At 39.6% G+C, this 13,863-nt stretch overlaps 1 protein-coding gene across 1 annotated transcript in view; it reads left to right on the forward strand.

Annotated features, from left to right (window-relative positions):
- The window catches only part of PDE7B (phosphodiesterase 7B), a 177,844-nt gene that overhangs the window by 67,378 nt on the left and 96,603 nt on the right, over positions 1–13,863 (forward strand). Inside the window, exon 2 of the mRNA XM_072408933.1 lies at positions 1,075–1,135. Coding sequence (XP_072265034.1) covers positions 1,075–1,135 — 61 coding nt within the window. The remainder of the gene's footprint in view (positions 1–1,074; positions 1,136–13,863) is intronic.

The raw sequence follows: 13,863 nt of genomic DNA on the forward strand, positions 1-13,863 counted from the left end.
TAATAATAATAATAATAATAATAATAAAATAATAAGGAAAGGTTCCTTCACAGCAAGGTCTGGGAAAATGGTAAATATGCTCACCCAGGAAGTAGTTTCAGCAAGTACTACAAATTGGATGCACATAAATTAACTTTAGGTAGATAAAACGGAGACTATTGATACAGGGAACATCTAATTGCCTCATGGAATCAGGAATGAATTTTCCCCTCTGCAAATTGTACCAGGGTTTTTTTTTCACCTTCCTCTGGATCAACTATGTCCATAGGGTTTTAAATCTGGGATATGTTTATTTCCCTAGTGGTTGAACTTGATGAATTTATGTCTTATTTCATAACCTAACTATGTAACATGATTTGGTTAATTGATTAACCTAAATATATCCCTACCACCAAAGTGTATGTTGCATGAATATTTTTATCTTTCAGATACAATATTTTTTATTTATCTTCACCAAAACATTACCATCATTCACAACGTCTTGGGACACACCATCCATATACCTTTTGACCATTCAAAGTTTAAAGAATTGAATTAACACTTTCTATTTTTAAGCTAGTTTTCACTGTTTTCTAAAACATTTTTTGTTGGTAACATACCATGTATAGACCTTTGGATTTATTCAATAAAACAGTGCAAGGAATAGAATCCTAAATGCAAAAATCAATATCAATACACCTAATTATAATTCACCACTAGTCTAGTTTATTGAAGACATTTGTGCAAATTATTATTTGTACTGTCTTCTCAATATCTCCATTTGTTTTTTTTTTCGCTGTTATGATTTTAATAATTTAGTGTGAATTGACATGATTGTATAGAAAACTTGCTGAAATCATTGATTTCATGCTTTTAGTTATAGCCTATGGCACGTTTTCTGGTGTGTTGAACTGATTTGAACCTGTCAAGCAGTGTGAAAGTCAAACGGCTGTAACCTACAATGACAAATCAAACATTACAAATTCTAACTACAATCATCTGAAATTTATTTGGTTTCTCTTAGCATTTAATTTATTTATTTTATTTCACATTTTCTGATTAATTTAACAATTATTACAATGTTTGTCCTTTCAGAGGTGTGGAGAAATCTCATTTGATAATCCAGACCAGAATGCCAGATGTGTGCGCATGCTAGGTAAGAGATCATCATGTGATCCTTTATGCTGTCATAGAGCTTCAGCAATGTGCTTTTAGCTAGCGAAAAATGATTTGAGACCATACGGTTATAGTTTTCATTCATAAATAGTGCTACTGATGTTGGCTGGGCACATAAAATGAAATGTTTCATGAACTGGAATGGTCTTTCAAAAAAATAAACATATAAAAAAGAAAAAATTAAGCTGTAAAAGTAATGTCAAAAGTTTGCTTTTTCGAGTGTTTGGAAGCTTGGGTTTGAAGATGTTTGTGGTTTAAATCGCAATTCCCACAAGCCACATGAAAATAGTTTCTTGGCGTACTCTGTGCAAAAAGCTCTGCATGTACATTTGAAGCAAACATATCATTGGCATCAAGTAATAAAGCAAATATTAGATTGAAATGTAGCACTTGATTACTTGATTGTATGAACTACCTTCTGCCACAGATCTACATAATTATGCGTTATTAACATAAATGGATAAAGTGATGGAAATAATGGGCTAATTTCTTAAGGAGTTAAGAATCTTTACACAGTAAAGTGTCTGAGATTCATTTTATTTATCCAATTGTAGAGAGCAAATTCTGGTTTACTTTAAATATCCAACTATTTAAAGATGAAACAAGAATTTGTTTTCCGTGTGCTAGAATAACTGTAGTGAATATTTACAACATTTATTGTGTGAAGATTTATAACTCCTTAAGCGAAACTAAAGTGAAAATTTTAAAAATCACACTTACCTTTAATCCAGCAGATCCCTCGATGGTGCTGGACCTTTCTGCGATCCGGTCCTGCGCCTTCCTGTGAAGGAAGCTCCAGGTGCCACCATCTTCAGTCTTCTTTTCTGGTCTTCTTATTATGCAGGTGCGAGATCGGGTGACATAGCCCGCTGTAAAGGGAAAAGAAGTGGGTACATGCATAGGGTCGGTATTTCTTTCCCCTTAGTGAAAAAAAATGCCCCTTAAGCCAAGAGCCTCCCAGAAGGCTCTCCACTCCTATTCACTGTGATCCAGACTTGCGGTGCTGGATCCTTTTAAAGGGTGTTGCACTAAAAAAAGACTTAACATATAAAGGGTTATCTGGACTTTTATGTACAGTTAAAATATTGAGTTTAAGTCCGCTTTAAGTAAAATCACCTTGATTCCGTTTGGACCGGTAAAGTAATACATTTCTGTATTACTTACAAAAGTGTCCAGGTAATTGAATTGTCTCTATATAGACAGGCTCATTCTTCAGCTGTGGCAATCACAGAAGGGCACATGGTTACAGTGGTGGGGGACAGAGGCAAATCTTGGTGCAGTGGTGAAATGTGGACACGTGGCAGAGGTGGTGAGAGCAAGGGGCAGAATGGAGGTCAGGTGCTGTAAGTATACAGGTTGGTGTGCAGGTGTTGTGCGAAAGAGGAAAATAGATTTCAGCTGTAGACTGGTCAGTTGTAATATCTATAACGTATTTGTTCTTGGGTTTTAAAACACTTTAAACACACACCAATGTCACAAATCTTTTCCCCCTCCAACACCAAATAACATAGCACTTTATACATCTATTAAGATATAATATGCAATCTTACATTAAGGACCATGGTAATATTGCAATAAAAGCTCCAGAATACAACTTTTGATTGAATAATAATCTTTAATCATCACAACAACAATAGCAATACAGTTAGGGTACATTCATCCAAGGAATTGCGACACAGCACACAAAACACTGCATTACGACCCCCCCAACACAGACACAAATAAATACATTGCGGTGTGATGCCTGACATGTGGTGCGAGACCAAGGCCCGTCCCTCATGTCCTGCATGACTCCGCCTTACTCCAACAGGTTGCAAGCAACATCCTTTACAGCAAACTTATACAGTCCCAAAGAGCTCCCAGGCCAGAAGCTTTATTTGAGCTCATACATACTACTACAACATATTAACATATATCCAATAAAGTTTGGCTGTGCAATGGGGTAGGGGTGTAGGGTAATGGGGAAGAACTCACAGGCCCCAAACATTATCTTTTATTTTTTTAATATATACAAAAGGTGCTTAGAGAGAAGGGGAAGGGGGGGGGGGGGGCTTTCAGACGTCCTCTTCTAGGAAAATCCATCAAGGTGTAGTCCCTGAGCAGGCTGAGGGCCAGTCTACGGCAGTTCTCGATGGAAATCTTCTCCCTCTGGTGGATAACGTCTTTAAAACAGTTCATGTTCCTCCAAGCTCTTTCTATTTCCTCTTCCGTGTATACAACTGTTACAAGTTGGTGGGAGTCGTCCCACAACACAAAACAAAATGTTATAATGTCAGTGCATTTAGCCTAATGAAGATAACTTTCTGTAAATGGCTATAATAAACTGATAAACTTGGTATACATGGACCTAAATATGAGTGCAGTTTGTTCAGCAAATTTAAGGAAGAACAGGCTTTCTCAGCCTTCAGTTTCATTTTTTCAATGTAAGTGTGCACATCAGTCAGAGTGCCAACTAGCATTTTACACAAGCTACTAGCATGTTTCATCAAGCTTGAAAACGGCTTGGTGATACCCTGATGAAGACTGCTAGCAGCATCTTCAAAGTGACATCACCCCCTATAACATCTGTGGTAAAGCGTTCCAAATTAACTTAAGGGGTGCTTCAAAGGTTTGTAGAAAACTGACCAAAGTTTGTTGAATGCTTTAAACTGCATTTTAAAACCTTGTTTTACATATATTTCCAGTGACTTTATGTGAGGAAAAATTGCTTCCAACATATTGCCTCCAGAACTAAAACTAAACTTGGCTTTTGGAAATAATAACAAATAAGATATTTTCACATTTTCACTAGTCACATTTTTCACTAGTAACTTTCTATCCACAGCTTTGCAAATAGCTTTACTGCTATGGATTTTGGTAATTTCTTTAACCATAGCATATTTCTACATGGTACACTAATTATGTTTACTTGTCTGTTATGAGATGTCACAATTTTACTGGTTGGTCAGTAGGCTAGTTTACAGAATTATCAGGGTTATGTAGGGCAAAAAGGTGATTAGTGTAATCTCCGTCTTTCTAACACCCATGCTCCAGGCACGTTAATTTATTCCATGAATGACAGTCATACACAAAGCAGCATCAGCCGGTGTAGGCTTGAGACAAAATCAGCTTCAATTTTCACCCTAAATCTAGAATTGGTTAAAGGCTGAATTGAGAAAGTGTCTCCTACACCCCTGGTTCCCTGCAGTGGAGAACTTAGAATTAAAGACACTGGTATAAGTGACATGGGTGCTGAACGTCCAGACTGCACAATCACTCTTTTAAAGAAGGCTACAAAAGTGGCCTGGCTTCAAGATGCTCTTGGAAGCAGTTGACGAAGACAGAAGAAGATGTTGCTAAAGTGTAGGACAGCAGACTGCAAGCAATCAAGTGCAGGTGGGGTAGCAGGAAGTAGGCAGGCAGAGTTGTTAAGAAGAAAGCTGAGGTCACACCAAGGAAGCAAACATCAGTTCAAGCACCAGTTCTGGAATTGGATTTGTGTGTACAGCTAGTAACTTACACATGCACAACATTCTTGCGCAAATTCTGTGCCCACAAGAATGATTATGTTTTCACATGTAAATGACTGGGAATGACTCTAAACTTTCAGCTGTCTCTTGTGATAACATCCTATAACAGCCTACCTTCTTTAGCTGGAGTAGCAGCACAGTGACAGAAACTGTCCTATCAACTCCCTGTCAAAACATCAATTTTTCAGTACAATTTTTTTTCAATAGTTTATCAAATCTATATTTTCAGTAAAAAAAATACTCTGTGTTTTATCTATTATAAATATGTATCTGTTTTTTTCCTTAATGTACTTTATTTTATATTACTTGTACTTTTTCAATATGCATTCAATAACAAGAATTTACATAAAAGAGAATAACAATGTAATTATAGTTTAGAGTACAAACACTATGTGGTTTATTTATAAATGTGTCCACCCAAGATTCACCCAGCTTCTACCCACATAGCATCAAACCAATACACACCAAAAAAGTAAAAGTCTTAAAATAGCAGAATCTTTTAAAAATGCTACTCAAAATTGTCCATAGGTGACGCTTTAAAAATCTTTGCAGCCTATTCCTATAGCGTTACCCATTAATATTGGCCGTAGAGTTATTGCTGTAATTCTGTTGGTGATCTCCAACAATTGTTACACAATTGTCATTTTGAATGCACCTGATTGTATGCATGTTTACGTAGAACTGAGGGGAGGGGTTATGGGTCCCTTTTGTGTTTTTATGCATTTTATTCAAAGTTATGTTTTTATTACTGTTAATTACTTTTATTTTACACTTTATTATTATATTATTTTTATCATTGTTACAGGGCAAACCTTTTTCTATAGTATTATGCAAATGGTCACGTTACACATATATACTATTAAGATTTATTCTTTGTCCTGGTCTAACAGAATGGTGTAACAGTGTAATATACTATAGACCAGATTGTCCACATTGGCAGCGAATAAAAAAGTATTCTGCTGATGTGTTTTATTCATATATATTTTAATTTTATAAAACAAATTTCCTGTTTGATTTAAAAATAGGAGTCTTACGATAGCTAATATTTTGCTACAAAGTGTAGGTTTGCTTCTGTGTTGCATTTTCCTTTCTTCTCTCTGGAGATGGAAGAGGTGGATTTAATTTGTATATGGGTTTTCTGACGTAAGTAAAGGAATGTGGGAATCTAGTGCTTCCCACGTTGTTAGTGCAGAGTAGATACAAGCAGCCGGCATACACTCCTGCTTAATGAAGAGTCCTTTGTGCTTTAGTGCTGCCCTTGCAATGAACTAATGTTAGTGGGCTGTTGTTTGTTATCCATTCTGGCATTGAGCACAACTGCACTATATCCCATAACTAAGACAACACCACAACTACATTATTGATTAATTAAGTGTTGCCGCATCTAACCTACATGTTCATGTGTTTTAACTTTACAAAGATACTTCTGTAGTAAACATCTAATCCAAACATGCTTAAAGGGAAACTGTGGTCAGGACACATTTAAGTATTTACATAATCTTAACAAGCAGAGAGAGATTTAAAACCTTGACCTATGTAACTGCAGCTATGTTAGAGCAATTTATCCTTAAAGATTAAAGCTACAGGACTGAAAGAGTATATCCAGTAAAAACTTTTCTTAGATTCAGTTTAGTTTAAAGTGTAGAACCATGAGACTCAGTCAAGTTTTTACTACTGTCTTTGACCTAATCTACTCGATTAGTAATGATGACAATTATCACCAGTTATCACACTGTGTGGCTGCTCACTTCGAAAGCAGAAGGAGGAGATCTTCTACATTAGATAATATAATTTGCCAGAAACTGAAGAAGGTGGGCCTTTAAAGTAAAGGTAGGGCTCTAATGTGAAATGGATCTTCTGATGTGAAGGGGCATGTCACACTTACCTCTTCGTCACTAAAGCACAGACACCTCTCTCCTGGGCATTCGGGCAGTTCTGACGCTGGGCAAGCCTCTGTTTCCAAGCTTTATCAATTCTGTCCAATCCGCTGGACAATCAGAAAATAGCCGGTTGACCCGCCCTAGCTTTTTAACGAGGCCCTCCACGCTACTTTCTGATCGTATTAAGGAAGAATAGGCTGGCCGAGAAATTCCCACTGCTCTTGATGACCTGATCTTCTTAGCTACCCAGATTGACATCTGTTTCCAGGGGAGTTTTCAGGAGAAATCTCGCTCCCGCAAGGCCTTTTTTCCTACGACTAGCTCCCTCCTTCCAGCGGCCTCTGGAACCTCCAGTCCCCCTTGTTTCTCCTTTATCAGAAGTACCCATGCAACTGGGCCGCTCACACCTATCTCCAGAGGAGAGATCCCGGTGCCTATCTTCAGGTCTCTGCATGTACTGTGACATGAAAGGTCACTTTATTAAACTCTGCCCACAGAGGCCAGGAAACTTCAGTGCCTACTATGCCTCGAGTGGGGCATGCTAGGTCACTCTTCTCTCCCCTCCGCTCAGCGTCCCTCAATACCAATTTAGCTCCACCACAAAACGTCCACACTTGCCCTGAGGGCTTTTATCGACTGTGGGGCAGCAGACAATTTAATCTCTGCTACTTTTGTGAAGGAGTGCGCCTGGCCCATTGAGCTACTGACTCAACCCCTGCGTATCTCTGGGGTGAATGGTACCAAGCTCTCCTGCAGACTTTTCGCTTCCAAAACTTGCCCATGCAAATGACGGTAGGTGTGCTAAATCAGGAAACCATAACCTATCTTGTACTTCCCCAAGCCTCATCTGCAGTCATCCTTAGATTCCCATGGCTTCCACAACACTCTCCAGTGCTAGATTGATCTACTCCAGAGGTATTGGCTTGGGATCCTTCTTGTTACTCTCGGTGTTTGACCAAGCTCCAACCTCTCAAACCTCTTGCCCTCTCCACGTCAGAGTTGGCTCCATCCATTCCAATCCAGTACCAGGACTTCCAAGATGTCTTTTCCAAATGCCAGGCAGAGAAACTTCCTCCCCATCGCTCCTATGACAGTGTGTAAGATCTAATACCTAATTCCACACCCTCCAGAGGTGGGGTATACCACCACAGTCTTCCAGAGACAAAGGCAATGAGTAAATACATCCAGGAGAATCTGCAAAGAGGATTTATACTTAAGTCCTCTTCCCGCGTTGGAGCAAGGTTCTTCTTTGTCCAAATGAAGGATGGGACTTTTCTTCCTTGTATTGATTACCATGGTTTGAATGCCATCGCTATTAAAAGATGCTACCCACTGCCGCTTATTCCTGAGCACTTTGACTGTCTCCGTGGTGCTCAGATCTTCACCAAACTGGACCTCCGAAGGGCCTACAGCCTAATTCAGATCAAGAAGGGGGCAAATGGAAGACAGCATTTAATACCAGGGAATTCATTGTTTCTAAGGATGACCTCTCTGGATTCTGAGAAGGTTACAGCTATCTCTAACTGGCCCCTACCCTGTGGTCTTAAGGCTACTCAGCATTTCCTGGGTTTTACCAACTACTACTGGTAGATTTATCTAAAATTACTCCACGCTGGTAGCGCCCATCCTTGCACTGACCCGAAAGGATGCTGACCCTAAGAGCTGGCCTTCCGAGGCCTTTAATTCCTTGAAGAAAGCCTTTATTTCTTGCCCAGCTCTGATTAGGTCAGATGTTTCCAAGCCCTTTTCAATAGAAGTTGATGCCTCCTCAGTCGGAGTGGGAGCTACTGTTTTCCAGACCCCCACTGGAGCTCGACGCCCATGTGCATTCTTTTCATGGAAGTTCTCCCCAGCATAGAAGAATTACTCCATTGTAGACAGGGAGCTGCTGGCCATCAAACTCGCTGTAGAAGAATGGGGCTATCTTTTGAAGGGCTCTCCTCACAAGGTCACTATTTTCACCGACCACAAAAACCTCCAATAACTACAGTCGGCTCTTTGCCTCAACCCCTGGCAGGCTTGTTGGTCTTTGTTCTTTTCCCGTTTTGATTTTATAATTACCTTTAAACCTAGTTCCGCTAACTCCCAAGCTGATGCTTTCTCCCCCTCCTTCGGTGCACAGGATTCTGAAACCACTGCTAGGCCAGAGTTTATTATCCCACCGTCCTGTATCCTTGCCCTAACCTCTGTTCAGAAATCTGCTATTCCCCCAGGTAAAACCTAGGTGCTTCCTCAACTCTGCACCAAAATAATACATTGGGCACATGTCTCTAAACTGTCTTTCACCCTTCTCTCCCATCTGTATTGGTGGCTAACCTTCGTAAGGATGTGATGGACTATGTGCTGTATGTGCTCTAACCAAGTTGTCTACTTGTGCCCCAGCAGGATTGCTTCTTCCTCTGCCCGTTCCTGAGGAGCCATCATGTCACCTGTCCTTGGATTTTATTAGGGATCTTTCACGCTCCGTTGGCCGTAAGGTCTTTTGGGTGGTTGTGGATAGCTTTTCCAAAATTGGCAATTTTGTACCCCTTCCAGCTTTACCATCATCAGCGTTGCTACCAGTCTTCATTCGTGAAATTTTTAGGCTTCACGGTATACCCATATATAAAGTTCCTGATCGTTGCAATTTACCTATGGCTTTTGAAAGGGGTTTTGCAGATCACTGGACATCTCTGCGGAGTTCTCCTCAGCCTATCTCCCGCAGACTAATGGGCAGACGGAGAAAAGTTAAGCCCTGGAGCAAAATCTCCGAGCCCTTGTTTCTGCCCACCATGATGACTAGGTAGCACTGCTACCATGGGCAGAGTTCACCCACAACAACCATGTCTGCACCAAAGAATCACCGTTCTACATTGTCTATGACAAACATCCTTGCCTTCCATCTCCTATACCATGCTCTGCTAAAAAAAAAACCTGCACTCAGTTTCTCTGCAGAGAAACTTTAACAGCATCTGGTCTTCCACTTGTGAGCATCTGAAACACGCAGCTCTCAACAGGAAGTTTGCTGATCGGCGTGGCCCTAAGACGCCTCTTCTCCAACCTGGAGATAAAGTCTGGCTTTCCACAAGGAACATTTGTTGCAAGGTGCCTTCTCTGAAATTTGCTCCATGGTTAATCGGACCTTATGCCATTTCTGCCAAGGTTAACCCAGTTTGCTACAAGTTATGTCTTCCCATACATCTCAAGCTGCCCAATGCCTTCCATGTGTCTCTGCTTGAGCCGTTGGTCCTGAACCGCATTTCTTGTCCCTCTTGGCTGGCTACTTCTGCACCCAATTCTTCTCAGTAATATGAAGTCAAATTCTGGATTCCAAGTTTTCTCGCAAAAAGCTAATGTACCTAATTGATTGGAAAGGTTTTGGTCCTTAGGAGGGATCATGGGTTTCAGCTACAGATGTGTCTGCACCTCTTCTTGCCAAGAAGTTTTATCTTCGTTTTCCCCTTAAACCTGGACCCTGGCGGGTGGGGAGGCCCTGAAAAAGGGGGGTGATGTCACACTTACCTCTTCCTCACTAAATCGCAAACGCCTCTCTCCTGCGCATGTAGGCAGTTCTGAAGCGGGGTGTGCCTCTGTTTCCAAGCTTTATCAATTCCACCCAATCCGCTTGCCAATCAGAAAATAGCCTTTTGACCAGCCCTGGCTATTTAGCTAGCTCACACACTGCACTAACCACTCGTTGTCCAGTCTGTTGGTTCCCAGCCAACTTCCCTGTGCTGTTCCAGTGTTCCTGTCTGTCTGTGGATATCGCAGAGTCACCTGTGCCTCCTGGTGCTTCCAGTGTCTCCTGTGTTCCCTGTGTCCACAGTGCACCCTGTGTCACTAGTGTCTGTCTCCTGGATCCCTGGCAATTGACCTCTGGCATGTGACCTGACCTCTCTTGCTTGCTGCCTGCCTCGACCCAGTGGCGGAACATCCTCACCATCAGAGGCTCTGGAGAAGACCTGGTTACTGCTTAGACTCTGCACCTTGGCCCTTCTCAGGGTTCACACCACCTCTGTGCAAGCCATAGCGCCCCATAGCGGTCCTTTATCACCGTGCATGACAGGGGACTTCTACATGAAGAGAAAAATCTGATAAGCAGAAGGTCTCTGATTTTAAGAGAGACTATAATGCAAAGATGAGAAGATTGAGATTGATAGTCTGATGTAAGACTTTGATGCCAAAGGTGGTGGAGGGTCAGAGGTAAAGGAGGGTAATGGATAAAAAGGGGGAATTCAATGTGAAGGAAATGTGCTGGCAAAAGGGGGTCTCCTATGGCAAAAGTAGAAATTTTGATGTAAGGGAAAGTTTGTGATGTAAAGGAGCTTGTCTTAAATGGTCAGGTCCTTGCCAAAGATTAGCACTGGAGCCCTTAGATCTGTAGTTAAAGAAAGTCCATCAGCGGTGGTGTAGAGTTGCCACAAAAAATTCTGCATCAAGATCCATAGGTTTGTAGCTACACCACTGCTCCTAGTTTTCTTATTTCTAATGTAAAAGAAATTTTGGGAAAATGTACTTTGGGAGGGGAGGTAGGGTGAGCACAGTTACTGGGCAAATCAACCTGAGCAATTTCAGTGCTCCTGCAGTGAAATTTAGGGACAAAATACAACGCAATGTCAGTTATTGGCTTGTTTTAAACCTCTTTTTCTGCAAGTCAAGACCAAGCAAACACGTGAATGCCCAAAGCTTGGTCGCACAAGCTTGGTCACACAAAATGTTATGTTCAGTTAACATGGGTTTTTGAGTTTAAGTTGATATTGACTTTCTATATACTGACTGGCAGGGTGAGGATCAAGCCTTTATCGGTTTGATGCTGCCCCTTTATTTCCCAATCACAGGAATGGTTGGGTTATGGATCAAGTGGTAGCTTCTTAGACATCCAAAACTTGACTATGTATTCTTACAGTTTGGAACTTCAGGTTAAATTAAAAACATACTATACTTAAATTTCAATTTCAGCTGTGTATTTGACAATTTACATGGTGTTTAAGAGTTGTTGGTTAAACTTTTTGCAAAATTTAGTTGCAAATTTAGTTTAGTTGCAAAAATAAACTAAAATATGTGCTTGCAAGTTTAATAGGCCTTTAATGCATTTATTAAAGTTATGAAATTTAGGAAAAAAATAATCCACAATGTCAGTTATTGGCTTGTTTTACACAACAATATTCTAGTAAACTGATATGTTTTCTTTGGACATGCAGCATTCCAAACACACTCAACTATCAGCACGCTATCACCTCTTTGAGTTGGGCAAAGGGAATGATATATGTTATATTGCAAGCCAAAAGGACTGAGAAGGTGGAGTGCATTAAGAGAATAATTTTATGGTTGCTTCTAATCTGACCACTAAACAACATGCAGTATATTCATATACCGAGCCACAGCAAACAAGAGGCCAAAAGAAAGGAATAAAAAATGGCAAGCTTCTGTTTGTTAAAAAAAAATAGGCCATCAAGGAGAATGTATTTCTGAATGACACTTTTAGTTGTTACTCAAGGGTATTGCTTCCTTTGCAGCACTGATGGAAACTAATAAGGAAGTGCAGAAAGCTGGGATGTAGTTATAGTTGCTGCTGGAGGTTTTCTGGTCTAGAAACTCAGGCAAGGATGTGTAAGTAAACAGTCAGCTGTAGAAAGGTATTTATTTTTCAATTTAAGAAAAGATTCCAGTAAAGCATGTATTTTAAATTCCAAGGAATGTTTCTACCTACTTGGAATCCAGTGAGAAATATTGGTAGGTTGATATGATTGCAGGTGAGCAGTTTAAGTAGGGCACTTTTAGATTATATTTACATATTTAGCTTTTACAAATAAACATAACTTTAATATATAGAGAAACCTAAAATATGTAGTTGTTTTTAACGTGCAGCAGTTATTAATGAATCCTCCTTTTGTAAAACCATGGAGAGTTATATATGGAATGCAAATTACACATCTCTGTATAAGTATATGATGGACTTTCAGCAGCATGTAGTGATAGACATTAGCTTTCCATTTATCGCTACAACAATCTGGGTAAAATAAATCTATGCCTTCAGTAAAAGACATTGTCGGTGCATACAAATATGCATACATGATAAGTTACAAACCTGGAATAAATCTGGTCCACTATTCAAAATATTAGCCAACCAATAGCAAAATACTTTTAAGAAGTCCATTCCAGGTTTGACAGATGACCCAGATTCTCCCACGATAGTCCTTCTCCCCAGTCTTGGAGAGCTTTATAAAGAGAGCCAAGATTTACAAGTATAATATTCACATATTTAAAATGCCCCCTATGCGGATGATATATTTTCCCTCCCCTAATTACATTATAATATTGGGAACAAGGAAATGTGCAAATTAACCTTACAAAGAAAACCCAAACATGACATGTGCAGGGAAAAGTTAAAACAAACAAAACCAGAATTTTTATCTTGTACGTGATTGGATAAGGTTAGCAAAGCTTCGCCTAATTTACTAAGTTAAGTAAAAATGCAAAACCTTGTAAACGGTACATGCTCTATTCCTATAGCAAATCAAATTGATTGTTATATTATGAAGAATTTAACTGCTGTAAGTATATGTACACATGAAGTTCAAATTTTGTCAACAGAATTTTGCCTCACTAAATATGAAATAAGTCAGACTATATTGTATGACTGCAAATATAAATCTCTGAATATTCTGACCTATGCTCTACAAGCAAACTTGAATTTTAAAGTAAAACAATTTATTTGGAAATCAAAAATGCAATGACAGCATGTTTGTGGGTCTGGATGTCCCATATCCTGGCCACACATTGTTGAGCGTGGAATATAATCATTTATTAGATGTGGCTAGAAATGTGTAGGGTTAGGTAAGGATAAAAGTGTAGGAGGAAGGGAATCAAAAGTGGAAATGCCATACGAGCAGACGCTCAGCCGAATGATTTAGTAAACAGGACGAATGATTATTAGAAAATTTGCTGACAGTCTGCAAAATCAATTCTCATTGCTGAAGAAAATAAATTATAAAATTATAGATAGAAAAAGAGTTGCACATAAAACATTTCTTTAAAGTAAAATACGCACAAACTGCAATCTTCCATTCCTTTCTAAGAATCTGTTAATCAAGGACATAATGGTTTTGAAATCTTTAAGTGCCAAAAGTGTGATTTCTGATCCTCTAGGTAGCTAGTGACGTTCTTTCATGACGGTTTCTATTATTTGCTCTGCGTCATTGAAGTCTTGTTGTGCATCTTCAACCTCTAAGCACTTTTTTTTCCTAAACTCTGCAGTATGCTTGCAGCTCCTAAGCCTTACAGCAATGCACTTCATTCCTCTGAATGTCATCACTGTTTGTGTAAAAGGGAGATGATTG

The sequence above is a fragment of the Pyxicephalus adspersus genome, chromosome 4, assembly GCF_032062135.1.
Source record: "Pyxicephalus adspersus chromosome 4, UCB_Pads_2.0, whole genome shotgun sequence".
Lineage (NCBI taxonomy): Eukaryota > Metazoa > Chordata > Amphibia > Anura > Pyxicephalidae > Pyxicephalus > Pyxicephalus adspersus.